At 33.6% G+C, this 14,545-nt stretch overlaps 1 protein-coding gene across 2 annotated transcripts in view; it reads right to left on the bottom strand.

Moving 5' to 3' along the window:
* Positions 1-5,285: 5,285 nt before the first annotated feature.
* LOC128891279 (ubiquitin-conjugating enzyme E2 H) overlaps positions 5,286-14,545 on the bottom strand; it is a 119,701-nt gene continuing 110,441 nt past the window's right edge. For both annotated transcript variants that reach the window (XM_054150696.1, XM_054150695.1), the window contains one exon: positions 5,286-12,648. In XM_054150696.1, the coding sequence (XP_054006671.1) occupies positions 12,512-12,648 (137 nt within the window). In that variant the 3' untranslated portion in view covers positions 5,286-12,511. The remainder of the gene's footprint in view (positions 12,649-14,545) is intronic.

Below are 14,545 nucleotides of genomic sequence, written 5' to 3'. Positions count from 1 at the left end.
TATAAACAATTTTAGACCAAGTGTTTGTCGAAAATAAAAATACTTGTTTGAGAATCCACCATTTTGCAGAAACGTAATATTTTGCTTATTCCTTTGGTTAAAGACAATTACATTAACTAAATCTTCATTGTTTTTTTATTAATCTAGCCCAGAAACATATTGATCATCGCAAAACACCTTTTTTTGGAGCTGCTTTCAAAAATCAGCCGTAGCGCCTCGACAAAGTATTATAATATTTTCATAAACAAAAATATATATCTACTTAATTCGATGTAAAAAGAATCAATAGAATAAATGCAAGTACCTTTTCATAAAAAATTCTTGAAAAATCGTTTTGTTTTATATCTCTTGACTCGGTACAACCCTTTAACTCCGTTCCAATTGTAAAGATTAAAATATTTATAGACGTCGCTATAGAAATTATGATTGGTTAAGAAACATAATCAACAATTCGAGCGTAATTAACGAGTCGAAGCGTCAATAAATTAGTTCTGTAAGACTGGTTGTAATTGTTTCCCTTGCATAGATTTCGTTCCAAGATGGTTGGCCCATTGTCTTTTCGCCTCATTAATTTTATTGGTTCGCTATATCTCTCTTACGTTCACTATGATAAATAAGTACTTGCGTCCAAGTTCTCCGCAGTGAAAGGTTAGTTGTATTTATGTATTACTATTTACGATCGGCTCACAAAGAATTGAGTAGAATGTTATTCATCGACTTCCACTACCGCGCGTCCCCTCCAATCTCGGGGTATGCGCGTCTACTAGCTTACAAATCTCAAAATATTACAGCGTATTTCAATGTTTCAAACGTACACTGGAGAATATATTTCTTCATTCTTGACTCATTTGTAGATTCAACTTAATTTTAACAGTGGTGCGTGTAAACAGAGTTGATTCGGTAACGAGCTTTGTTCTTCATGGCGTGATCGCTCATTTTAACCCTTAGACGACCATGAAGGTCTTATCGGGGACCCTTGTTGAGCTAAGCGAATTAGCAATTGCTATTTCGATGCTACACATATTTAATAAATCGTACGTTGGCCTGAGGAAGGAAAATTGTGAATTTTAAGATATTTAGAGACCAATTGAGGAGGTACACCCCGATCAAAAATATGTGAACGCTTACCACGTTCAGTGAATAATTAATATACACAGAAAATTACTAGTATACAATTTTATGTCGCTAAACTCTATTTTGGATATGTATTTAATAACACTTAATAATATTGAAATTTTTAGTAGCTTATTAAAATTCATAGAAAAACTATGGCATCATTGAGATAGAACAATTCAGAAAGAATGTCCAACGTTTGAAAAACATTTATGACGAGATATTACAAAGTAAAAGAAATGATATAACTTCGGACACAATGATGAAATTCATAGCTAGAACCCCAAGATTGGTAAAAGAAGTTTTAAGAGCACATGACGGATAGATTAAATAGACATTAAATAAACTATTCATAAAATATATTTTTTAATGTAGCAGAAAGTAAATATAAGAACATAAGTGATATTCATTAATAAATTCTTAACTTTTTTTAGATACATAGGTTCTATTCCAATTCAGGAAGTGTCCACATACTTTTATGGGGGGATGTACAATTGTACAGTGGGTGTAGAAAGTATTCGTACACCGATCAATTTCCAAAAAAACTATGTAAAATTGTAATTTATTAACTTACTTTTTGTAAACAATGACATTCTACATATTCTCGCAAATCTCTAGAATAAATAGATTACAACAACAGAAATAGCTGTTTATGTAAGTTGCGAAATTAACAAGAAAAAAACAGTTAATCGATAGAAATGTTGAAGCAATAAGTATTCGCACGACTGTTTAATTTTTAAAACTTGATTAAAAGAAAAAAGAAATTTATATTACAAGTATATAATACTTTCTTCGTGGGATCTTCTTCAATTCCTCTATTAAAGTCTTTTTTAAAAGTACTTTCCTGAAAATTTGATGTTTTCTAATTCGTACGGAGCAATAAACTAATGTGTTTACGTTACAAACTCTACTGTAAATGGTTCGTCATAAAAATCGTACAAATACTTATTGCTTCTATACTTTTACTCACTTTTCGTACTTTCTTGTTAATTTCGCAAATTATATAAACTAGTAATTGTTGTTTGAACTATATTCTAGAGATTTCCGAGAATATGTAGAATATCGTTGATTATAAAAAAAGAAATTAAGAAACTACAATTTCACACAAAAGTTTTTTGGGAAATTGATCGGTGTACGAATACATTCTACACACACTGTATGTATGCATTTAGTTATGCGTGCACACAATTGTTGCTGTTACAATTACTTTTATTCTGAAGTGTTTCTACCTAACAAACACATTAACACTTTATCTACTGGTCAACTTAGAAACAGTCTACAATATTGAAAAGAATTGATTCCATTAGTATACATGTTATTTGAAGCTGACACTAATTCCTGCATACTGTTACTAGGTACATCCAAAGTCAAATCTGTTTCCAAAACAGATTGAACATTCTATGTAGACAACCAGTACAGTCAATAAATTCCAGAAGGTAAACACTGGAATTAAAATCCTGTATGTAAATAGGTTTAGATAAAGGTGGATAAAGTGTTAATATTGTAATATTTGCCAACAAGGTTCTCAGGACACGACTGTTTAGGTTATATGTAGTCTTGGACATTTTACATACATACAATAAAATCTCGTGGTCGTCTAAGCCGTCTAAGGCTTAATACAATAATCTTAAAATGTATCGAAAGAAGGTAAATGGGATTTTGCGGTTATTCGTGCTAAAACACTTAACACATAACTTTTTCGTCGTACAAGCACATGGATTTGTGATATTTGGGACCACATCGTCTACGGTACACAGTTGTTAGTCGTAAATGGAAACTATGCAGACATCTCGCGAGGTCTTACTAGAATACAATGAGAATTAAAACTTCGTCAACGATGGAGTCGAATTAAATATATTCTCCGTTCACGCAACAGCATCGTTGTTGGGTATTTTGTGTAAAACTAGCTTCGATCGTTTCGACCGGACAATAACGATAAGATCTGTATAGCTTTAATCAACCATTATTGCGAATGCGTACGTTGGCATCGTCATTAACACATTAGATAACATCGATGATATAGTATTATGAACGAGTAGCAAAAATATTGCTATTTCCTTGTCTCGATGAAAGTTATCTTGAAAATGGGTATTCTATCGCTCGAAAGTTGTTTCCATTCGCAACTCGGAATCTCAACGCGTTGCTGGAAAGTAATTTTAAGCAACGTAACGCGTCTCGAGCAAGAACAATCGCGTCGACCACGGATACAATTTCGAATTTATTCAAATTTCTTATGCCAAAACGTTTATGAAAATATTGTCTAAACGCTTCCCCGAATCTTTTGATACGTCGATTGGCAAACTAATACTCGTGAAAATTTCCACGAAGCTAAAACTTTGTTTCTATCCAATTAGGAACTAATTTGTGGTGGTATTTATTTTTGTAACATCGTCAAATTTATTTTCTATGACGCATTGCCTTCAAAATTAATTATTTTAGTTCCTCGGTGATAAGTCTTGGCCCGCATATATGGATGACGTGATGATCAACGTGTTAAAACGTTCCAGACATCTTATAAATTCTAAACACGAGTATTCCTGCTCCGACAAAAGATCGGGCTATTATGCAGCTACATTTCAAGCTACAAGCTGCTCGACGAAAAATCATAAACACTGTAATACTTAATAGAAAAACGTATAGTACACAGGGAAACGTTTAATGAGCCGACGCGTTGCTCCACCGCTTCCTCTGATCGTAAAGTTAACACACAAACGAAAAACAACACTCACTTTGGCAACGAATGGCATTGCTCGTCACTGCTACATAGCTTTTGGAGTTGTCCCACGATTCGTATACTTACGTACTTTGTTTTCTGTTTTTTTCTTTCGCGCGAGTTAAGGAATTCGACTTTTTCGAACTCAAAGACAGCCAAATTCGAGTGCGCTGTTATTTGAAAACATTGATCGTTTCGAAACACCTCGATATCGATAGCTGTACGTTCACGATCTGATAACAGATAACGACTCCTTTGCATTATTTAGGTATGTAATTTCTCTGCGACGTATTCAAGGTCGAAAATTAATAACGACTAAAGCTGTGCAGTTTCGAAAACGAGCATTAATTTACTTTTTAACGTTTCGTTAAAGCAATTACCTGTGCAAATGTGGTGAAATGTTCTAATAATTAGTTATAAAATGGACACAGTTACCAACTTAAGACCATTACACTTTCAAATATAGTACAATATTTATTTATTTGATAATTAATTACAATTCCTATTACTCTGCAGCAATTTCATTGAAAATCTTTCAAGCGAAGATTAATAATAATGTCGACACAGTTATTAATGTAAAACCATTAGATATTCCAATAGACCACAATGATCAGGTTTATAATAATTAATTGTAATCTCACTTACTCCAAAGAAATTTTATTGAAAAGCTTTTATATAAAAATTAGTAACAATGTCGAAACAGTTATTATCGTAAAACCATCACATATTTAAATATAGGACAACGTTTAATTCTACATATAATAATTATTATAATCTCTTTTATACCAGAAAAATTTCATTGCAAAGTTTTCTTCTAAGAATTCCTCTTAAAATTTTCAATTTTATATTAGATTCTTAATTTCCTATAAAAAAAATGTATTCTTCTATCGTCATTTTCCATTTAACGTCACGGGTATAACGTTGAACGTAATTGTAGTTTTATAAATACCGAATGAACAAATGAACATACGAAACGTTTAAAATAAATCAATGATCGTTTTCGAGAATGCAGAATTTTGGTCTTTATTTCGCGCAAGCTCCTATGTCGATGTAGGAAATTAATACACACAGCTGCACAAATCTGATTGATTTTTGGAACTCCTGCTTCCCGAAGCTTTACGGACGAAAAGGTTGTTATTAGTACACGAGTGGAAGCACGTACGGTATATGCCTTCTTGCAAATTTCTCGGACACTCCTTGAAATTCTGTGCAAAGATTGTACGAGTTAGTAGGTACAAGTAAAATAATATACAGCTATACAACAAGACGTGCGATACTTATATTTCATCGTTTTTACGAAAAGGGCGTTACGATTAGCAGGGTAGGGCTGGTGGCGGGGGGAAGGGGCAGCGCGCACGATGTATAATGGCAACGAAATCGGATCGTCCTAAGATAACTGAAAACATAAACGTGTGATACGATGTATAATTAAATAAAACATAAGGTGAGACAAACAACATTTGCAAAAAAATAAAAAATGATTATTAAAACTATCCTTTCAATTGGTTAAACAATCGGTTAGTAAAACCATGTACATAATAGAGTTGTGCGAATACGATCAATAATAACATATATAATTAAATCAATAATCCTATGTTACATGTATAAAAAGTAAATAATGTGAGATCTGTAAATACGACTTTACCTCGATCACTGTAATTCTACGAAAAAACGCAACGTACGATTATGTTCGTTTCTTCATCGTCGTCTTTCTTTTGGTTCTCACTCGGGACGAAGTACTAAAAGAATATGGTTGGGAGACGCGCTAAGAATGCTAATGAAACGTATTAAAGCTACTACACCAACTTACTTCGATGTAAAGTGAACGTTTCACGGAGAGATACGGAGCACAGATAATAAACTAAGAGAAACTGCTACGAATTATCGCTAAGAATTACAAACAGGCTTTCTAAATCGCACTTTTTACGCATCGGATCCTATGAACGAGCGTCAAACGTGATTCATTTTTTTTTTCTTCTTCTTCTCTGCGCCATTCCGTGAACGAAACCTCGAAAGATGCTCGAGCATCGCAGTACGGCGGGGCAATAACGTAAGTGCACCTAAATTTGACACTAACCCATTCATCGACACATTTCATTAATTTCATATTTACATTTGTCAACAACTTGGTAAAAACATTAAATTCTTCCTTCTATTTTTCGTGTAAACTATACATATAGTTGAAATTTAACGATATCAATAACACTGTAATCACTATCTTAGGCGTATCAACGCAATAAAATCGCAAAAAATTAATGGTAACATTCGAGGACAAAAGTGAAAAGTTGAAACGGAGAAATCAACATAGCGTTGCCGAAAAGTTACGAACAATTTTGTTTCTGTTTCACGAACAAATGTAACAAATATAATTACTTCATTTTTCGTAACGATAAGATACGTCAAAATTATGTTGGAATTTAAATAGAAAATTTCCATATAAACATTTCGTGTAAGTCGCAACGTAATTTTGACATACCAGACGCAAGTAAAAGACAGTACTCAGAATCTCTTATCATCGTTCGCCATGTCAAAAAATGTGTCGATAATAGGGACCTTTACCTTACAACGAAAAAGAAAATAAAGAACCAAGTGACAAAAATGGTACGAAAACAAAATTTACATACTTGTTACAGTGCCTGAGAGTGACGTCGTGAGGCATTCAGAATGCTCAATAATCCATACAAAACGCCGTATTGGTTTCACTCCATTTTAATAACCATTTCTCTAATTAGTAAATACATATTGCTATACACTTCACCAACGGATAGAGCCGCTGCGAATCATACCAAAAATTCATGAAAGCACGTCTTAAATAATCGTAAATAATGTAAATTCTGTGCGACATTCACCTTTCGCGCGAATGTCGGCATTCCTTAAATAAAAGGAAGGAGAAAAAAGAATATGTAACGATTAAAATTTAGGGGCGCGGCTATCGTAGTTACGACCATCCTCGGATTCGAGTAAAAACATTCGATAAATAAAATATAACTATTCGTGCGGCGCGTGTCGTCGCGATACGCGATTCTTTGAAAAATAGGAAATCAATGGTGGGTCGTTTTGACAATCGGGACAATTGGAATTTCATCAAAGTATACAGAAAACAAGGCGTAGAAAAACGTGTTGGCGAGAGCGATACGATAGGCGCGCCCATATATGAATAGTAATAGAACAATAATAATAAATTCATTCGTTAAAAACTAAGGAGTGAACCTACTGAAAAATACAGACGAGAAATTTTCCTTATAAACGTTATTTTGGTGGAAGTACTTCTCATTCTTATCCGCGCTCTTACGAACGTGCTTCGAAATATACACGAACGATTGTTTTTCTTGATAAATTATCGATGCTTATCACAATTCGTTTTTTATTTAAACGTTAAACTGTATATTCGATATATTCGAAAATAAAAACCACACGCTACGCTTATTTCGCAATCTTCCCGAAACAATTAATTTGATTCTAATTGTGTTCGTAAACGCGTTAAACATCATGCCGATCCCTAGACCGCCGTTTAACACTTTGATTAGACTACTGTGCTGATCCCTGCGTACGACGACTGAACATTCTCGATGAAGATGCCTAGTACATAGTAAACCAAACTTTCAGACTGAGCTAGGAGATATTTCGTTTTAATGATTTTTCATATGCATCGACGATAATATCTGCCTACGAACAGCTTCCAAAGCACTTTTATATTCTTTTAGGAAGTGTAGAATGATACACTTCAAAATAGTAACAAGATTTTCGACAATGTCTTCAGCGTTACTTAACATTCGACAATTGTAACAAAAATTTGTTTTGGAAGTCTTGATAGAATCGAAAGTTTCGAGGATCTGTAAAAATAAATTTGCATAATGAAACAATCCGAGTGATGATGAATTAGATTCATGAATGCATTCTGGAGAATGTCTCATAAAATATCATTCGAAGAAAGAATACACAACATTGTTTATTAAGACATAAAAATTGTAAAATATTATCTATTACCTTAATATAATATTCTATACTGAAATTTGTATGTAAAATCAATTTATGTATGGAAGAAGTTTGTCAAATTTTCGAAAAACCGTCTGGAGTCGCAAGTTCGTCCTAATGAAAATATCGAGCGCAAAGGGGTTAAAAGTATCTAAAGAAAGATAAAGGGTTTCTTTGCAGATATTACAAATAACGTTTGTTTGTTAGCTTTTCGTATCGGGCCACGATAAATCTTGATTATCGGCGCTGTTATTATTCACATGTAGACTGTCTAACAAGCTTATGCTTTTTAGATGAACGCAACACATAACGACGTTGATTTTTCAGCCTAAATACGCAGGGAACATTTGTTATCTAAACAAAAAGTTCAGTGTCGGTCCGTGGAGACCAGCGTGGCGTTTAACGTGTCAATAATGCTCGTCCCTTTCAACGATGTTATTTATTCACCAATAAGATTGTTTTCCACGAAGACCCATAATAATAAGGCACACTTTCCTGCCTGAGGAGGCACTAAAACGCCATGTCTATACTTGCACGTATAGTTGATCGTAACTGCCTATACGTAAACCACGCAAAGCAGAGAGAGATAGAGAGAGAGATCAATTTGAAGCAAGTTACAACTAAAACAAAGAGATTATTGTGCACCAAGATTTGTACAAATTCATTTTCTCGTCGACGCCTAGTTCCATGTATCGTTATACTTTGTATTATTATTCTTTCGCACGAGTCGTCGCAATCGCTACTTTCTTTCCTTGCGCATACTATTCTCCAATTTTGTTTCTCCTTTGCTCTCCTAATCCGCGTCACTCTTCTTTCTCCGCAATTTGCTCAAAACGAATCGAACACGCGTCGCTCTAAAATACTTTGGATTTTACTAATCAAACAGAGCCGTCGGTGGAATAATACATGGCACGGTGTGTTGCACGAACGCGCGTGAAAGCTGCTTCTAAAAAATATCGACCGTATCAAAATTGCTAACGAAAATAAAACGCGCGCGCGCGCGAATAGCGCCTAAAGTAAAAGCATTTATTTTTTAGCCCAACTTAGTTTCGATTGGAAATTTTTAAGCCGAATTCTAACGCGTTTCAAGGGCAACTCCTGTTGATCGGTAATTACTCTAAGTCAGTGATTCTTAACAGTACATGTTTAACAATAGATCGGGCGAGTTTTTATTATTAATAATTTTTTAAACTTTTACTAGAATCCGATAATGGAAAAACTTTGGTGCGAAACAAGCATCGGTTTAGTGTTGGATTGTATGAATTTAATTGTATCTTTCGACAAAGAAATGATCGATTATGTATTTGTTTATCTTATTTAACGTTTTTATTGAATTATTTTAGAAGAGTGTTATGGGCCGAAATGTTGTTTTTATACCTAAATTCATTGTTTATACATTCTTGACATAAGTCCGCAAAGGATTAATAGTCAAGTTAAAGGATAGTGGTCAAAACTGCAGGAGTATTAGATGTCCCGTTAAGAAAACATGACGCACGAATGCTGTGAAATGTATCAATTGAACATTTGTGAGATTGTCACTATTGAGCCCCGAATTGAGCACATTATGCAGTAGAGAGTAAAATGCAAATATATTTGAAATAATACAATAACAATAAAATACCAAATATCACATACTACTCTAGATGTAAATAGGGTATTTAGATATTTGTAGAAAGAAAATATTTTTAGAGTATATGACATTTTTTATCTTGATAATAATATAAGTACAATACGTGTACTACGTTTGAATAAGTCAAATTTAAATAAATCGTACCAACAACTAACGAATTTATACCAATCCCTAATATGACATCACTCCTTCTATTGTTCTTTATCAAATGTATACCAATCCTCGATATTACGTCATTTCTTTTGTAGATCTTTATTCAATACACTTCTAAAGATACTCCGCAATTTGGTTAACGGAAATTGTTCTTTTTTTCCTCGCACCTGTACAGTCTCTGTAACCGATACTTATATAAAGATTGATTAATTTATAAATATATTTTAAACGTTTCGACTCCTCTATTACTTCACTCCTCGCTAAAATGTAGTATAGTAAGAAACTTTTAATTTTATGTTTAATTTATTTTACTCAAACAATTTTACTCAAAATAAGATTAAAAATAATACACGATTTAAAAGTATGTTCATATTTAATTCGATACTTGTTTCAGGCCAAATTTGTTGCTTCATTGAATTTATACGTACAAACAATTTATTATTTAATTCGTGTTATTGCAATTAAGGGTTAAGAACAGTCTCGAGTTTTCACTTTCATTCTTTTTAAAACTGTGCTGCGAACTATAAAAAGTCAAGAATCACTGCTTCAAAAATAAAAGACACATCGCCAACAAATTTTGCGACGTATACTAAACAATGGTATTCAAATCGCTTCTACTTTCTGAATTGTTATTTAACTCTACGTCCATCTCCGAATACTGGCGTAATTCCGTAGAAAATTCCGCGGCCCCGTCTTGCGACGTTTGAAAACGACTCGAGTCTTCAATTGTTTTTCTTCTGTCGAACATTGCCGATCTGGCGGACTTCAACTGCGGTTGGGACGTCCCGACATTTATGTCGCAACTTAAACGCCGTTTATATCGTGGGTTTGTCAGTGTCTTCAACACTGTCGTCGAAGCCATTTCCCGTTGCTGCACCCTACGAGGGAAACGTTCAGGGATGGTGATAATAGAACAAAGGAATACTTTTCGTCCTATGATATACCACATATTGTAAAGAAAAAAATCCAGTAAATTGAAATAAATTTAAATGAAAGAATTGTTCGAAACGAATCCTTTCTCCAATAAATTGAAATAAATTTTTTGGAAAAATTGCTCGAAATGAATCTCTTAATAAATTTCTTAATAAATACAATTAAATATCCGAGCGACATTACTTGAAATCAAAATTACGTCAAATAAACTGCAAAATAACTTTGTTGGACAAATTGTTCGAAACGAATCTTTCTACCACTAAATTGAAATAAATTTATATGGAATATTGTTCGGAACTAGTCTTTTAAAGAATAAGTTGCAATAAATATTTAAAAAAACATGCTCGAAATTTTAATTTCATCTGATAAATTACAAATAATATTTTTTTAATAGTTGCTTGAAACTAATCTTTCCTCCGATAGATTGAAATAAATTTCTAGAAACAATTGCACGAAACCAATATTTCCTTCAATAAATTGCAGAATAATTTCATTTGGAAAATTAATCAAAACCAATCTTTTCTCCAACAAAGAGCAAAATAAATTATTTAAAGATAATTGCTCGAAACCAATCATTCCTCCAATCAACTGAAATAAATTCTTCTGAAAAAATTCTACGAAACGAATCTTTCCAACCATCTTTTCGTATCACATTGTCGCTCCTGCATGTGTATTTCTTTTGACATACTCCGTTACTTCTGCTCTCAAGATACGAACGTCTTATCAAATCTTTCGCATAAGCTACAAAAGAGTCGTTAACTCCTAAGAATCTTTGAAAGATGAGGAATCGAACGTTGTACGAGAACAATGCTAATTCGAGAGATAACGTGACTGCTCGGGGCACGTGTGCTCTGCGAAGCGGAACACATATGTAGAAGCAGCGTAACGTCGACACGTGGGTATTGCGACACTCGTAAGAAATACAAATTGTCAGTAAACGAAATCGACTTTCGTGTTCATGCACCGTGTTATCATCCATGTACGGCTATCGGCTCTTGACGGAAAAAAATTAAAGAAAAAGGAAAATCTAAGCAGAGATGGGGCAAAATTTGATTCGAACGATAGACGACGAATAAAACTAACGTGGAAATTATATTACATAGATTTATTCGATCGAACAGTAAAATTCATATTATTCGTTCATCGTAAAATATTTCATTCTATAACTCTAACTCTAATTTTTATGTTCGAATAGAGAGATGACCTCTCGGATGTTATTAGATATTTTCATCCGAATACGAATTATCGGTAAATTTTTCCCATCTCTGGAACGAGGGCGAATTTACAAAAATCCGACAACTTAACCAAATTGTTGAACTTAAAAAAAAAAAATAGAATTTTCGACGGTTGTTCGTGTCTCATCGCATCGCGGATGCAATCGGTTGTCAATCGCAAAAAAGAACAAAAAAAGAAAAAAGCGTAAACATTGATCTCGCGATTGTTCCGTTCGATCAATGCCAAAGTTAAGAACGCCAGCAATTTCTAAGAGAAAAAATCGACGCCTAGTCGACGGTGAACCCGTGAATTCCAGTAAATGGTTCTATCTTTCAATTTTCAACAAAGAGTGGCGCGTATCTCTCCTCGTCGACGTCTTTCAATTCGACGACGACGACGACGAGCACACGACGCTTACACGCGTAAAGAGAACTCCAAAAGCGATTCTCTTTCGTTTCTTACGCATCGTTCTTATTTTCCATTTCTCTGTGTGTGTGTGTTTTTTTTTCTTTTTTTAAGTCTTTCTTTTGTCTGCAATGCTTCATCTATCGTATTCATGTAACTATTTTATCTTTTTCACCTCGCGATAATCAACACATCGACCCGGTAGCGATTTTATCGAATGGTTTCTATGAAACGATAGTGACGAGTGTGCCACATGGCTAAACCGACAGTGAGGTCCGGAGGTTCGAATGTAAGCATCTATTTGGTAGGACGAGCGATCGGAGTTTACAGAGAATCGAGATTAAGGATATGGGTACGGATGGTAAAATATTTGGTTACAACTCCATGTCCTGTGCCTCGTCCTCGCTGAAGTCGCTCATAGAAGACTCGCTGTCGGACGACATCCCGTTTCCGGTGCCCCCGTTCTCCTGGTCCCTTAGCGCTTCCTCCGTCGCGTATTTCCTCACGTAATCTGTTGAGAAATCAAAAAGGAAATTGCATCCCTGGCTAATGCGTTCTCGGATATATTCTATATATGAAAGTTGCCGTCGTCGCCTCGACTGATAGTAATTTACACTCGTTCGAGAGACGATTAACCCGTTGCCTTGCGTTTTTTTGTTTTCATGGTATCGCGTGTCAGTGCCTCCCAACAGGTGAGAGAATTTCCGATAAACGTGTTTTAAGTTGGGAAACAACCTTGAACTTGTGAAAATTATAGCTGTATTCAACCATTTTTTCTTTTGTTGAAAATGATTGACTTAAGGGCTTAGTCGCAGTCAGGAAAAAGAAAAATGACGTTCCTTTGTGATTTTTTTTAGTTATTAAATAATAATTTCCAGAAGTAACAATTAAGTATATTATAAAGCATGTTTTAAAGAACTAGAAAACATTTTTTGTTTTAAGAAACGTTTAATTTATATCGTCATAACAGCCGATGACGTAGACGATGATTTAAAAACATAGGTTTGCGGTGAGCAAGATTTCTCTACACTGATTTACCTGAAAACAAAAACAAAGGTAGATTTTGAAAATAGATTAATCTATCGGGTCCCTGAACGAAGAATTTTCGAAAAAATTAATTTAAAACAAGATGGCGTACATTTGAAGTTGATTTTCAATTCTTTCACTAAAATTAAGCGATTCAATATAAGATAAAAAAAAAGTAAACAAGAAAATAAGAAATTTTTCGATCAGGGACCCGTTAGTCTAATATATCTTCTAAATCTACCTTTAGTTTTGTTTTCAGCTGCAGCAGTTTGAAGAAATCTTGCTCACCGCAAACCAAGTGGCCTCCCACGCCATCGCCTGTTATGATGAAATCAATTAACCTTTTCTTTTTCAAACAAAAATTCTTTTATAGTTCTTTAAGACATACTTTGTAATATATTTACTTTTCATTAATAAAAATTATTATTTAATACTTTAAAAAACACACACACAAGAAACTGTCCGTTTCCATTTTCCTGACTGCGACTAACCCCTTAATAGAAGATTTGTTTCCTGGGGGTTTTCATGCATATATTTAATAATAACAAAATAATTTTACATTTTTTCAATAAAATAGCGATGTTCAATCAACTGGTGGGCTACGATGAATTTACTGATTTTAAATCTCAATTTAAAGCTGTATATTACAATAAATAATGATTGAGAAAATCGCGTTACGAAAAACTAAGAGCTAATATAAAACAGAATAATTTATACCGCATTAAGTGTAACTCAGAATTGTAGATTCATTTAAATTTAACGATCTTCCAACAGATATTTTTTTCGTCACTCTTTCAACGATTTAAAATTTAAATTTTGTCTCCAGGAAAAATAAATTTTATTTTTCAAGTTTTGTCAGACGTTATGCAAACTTAGAGTTAAAAATTATCTTCGGGTAAATAATACAATTTTGTTGATTCCATGAAAGAAAGAATATTATTCGAAGTATTGTATAAAGTTTTCCAATTATGATAACACAAATTAAGCGCACAAACACGTAACTTTAATAAACAAAATCCTTAATACGTTTAAAATAATTTATAATAAATTATCTACTGAATTGTGCTTAAAGCAGATTGCACAATTAGTGGAAGCCTTAGCAGCAATATTAAATAAAGAAATCTAGCAAAAATATGTAAGTGTTGTCGAGCTGCAATAGAAAAGTTAGACAGTATTGCTGCACACTTTGGAATTTACAGAAGATTCCCCTGATAACTAAAACTAAAACATTCTGATGGAAAAGAAAAAACACGGAAATTCCTCATTAATTTCCAATATAAAATTTTGATGACCAAATTTATCTTAAAGAGACTGTTTATCGAATTGTTATGTAGAGAAATAACATTATAAATCTACTACGTTATGTGGTAACTGTATTATGT

This window comes from Hylaeus anthracinus, unplaced genomic scaffold (genome assembly GCF_026225885.1).
Source record: "Hylaeus anthracinus isolate JK02 unplaced genomic scaffold, UHH_iyHylAnth1.0_haploid 12001, whole genome shotgun sequence".
NCBI lineage: Eukaryota > Metazoa > Arthropoda > Insecta > Hymenoptera > Colletidae > Hylaeus > Hylaeus anthracinus.
This window is presented reverse-complemented; position numbering and strand designations above follow the sequence as displayed.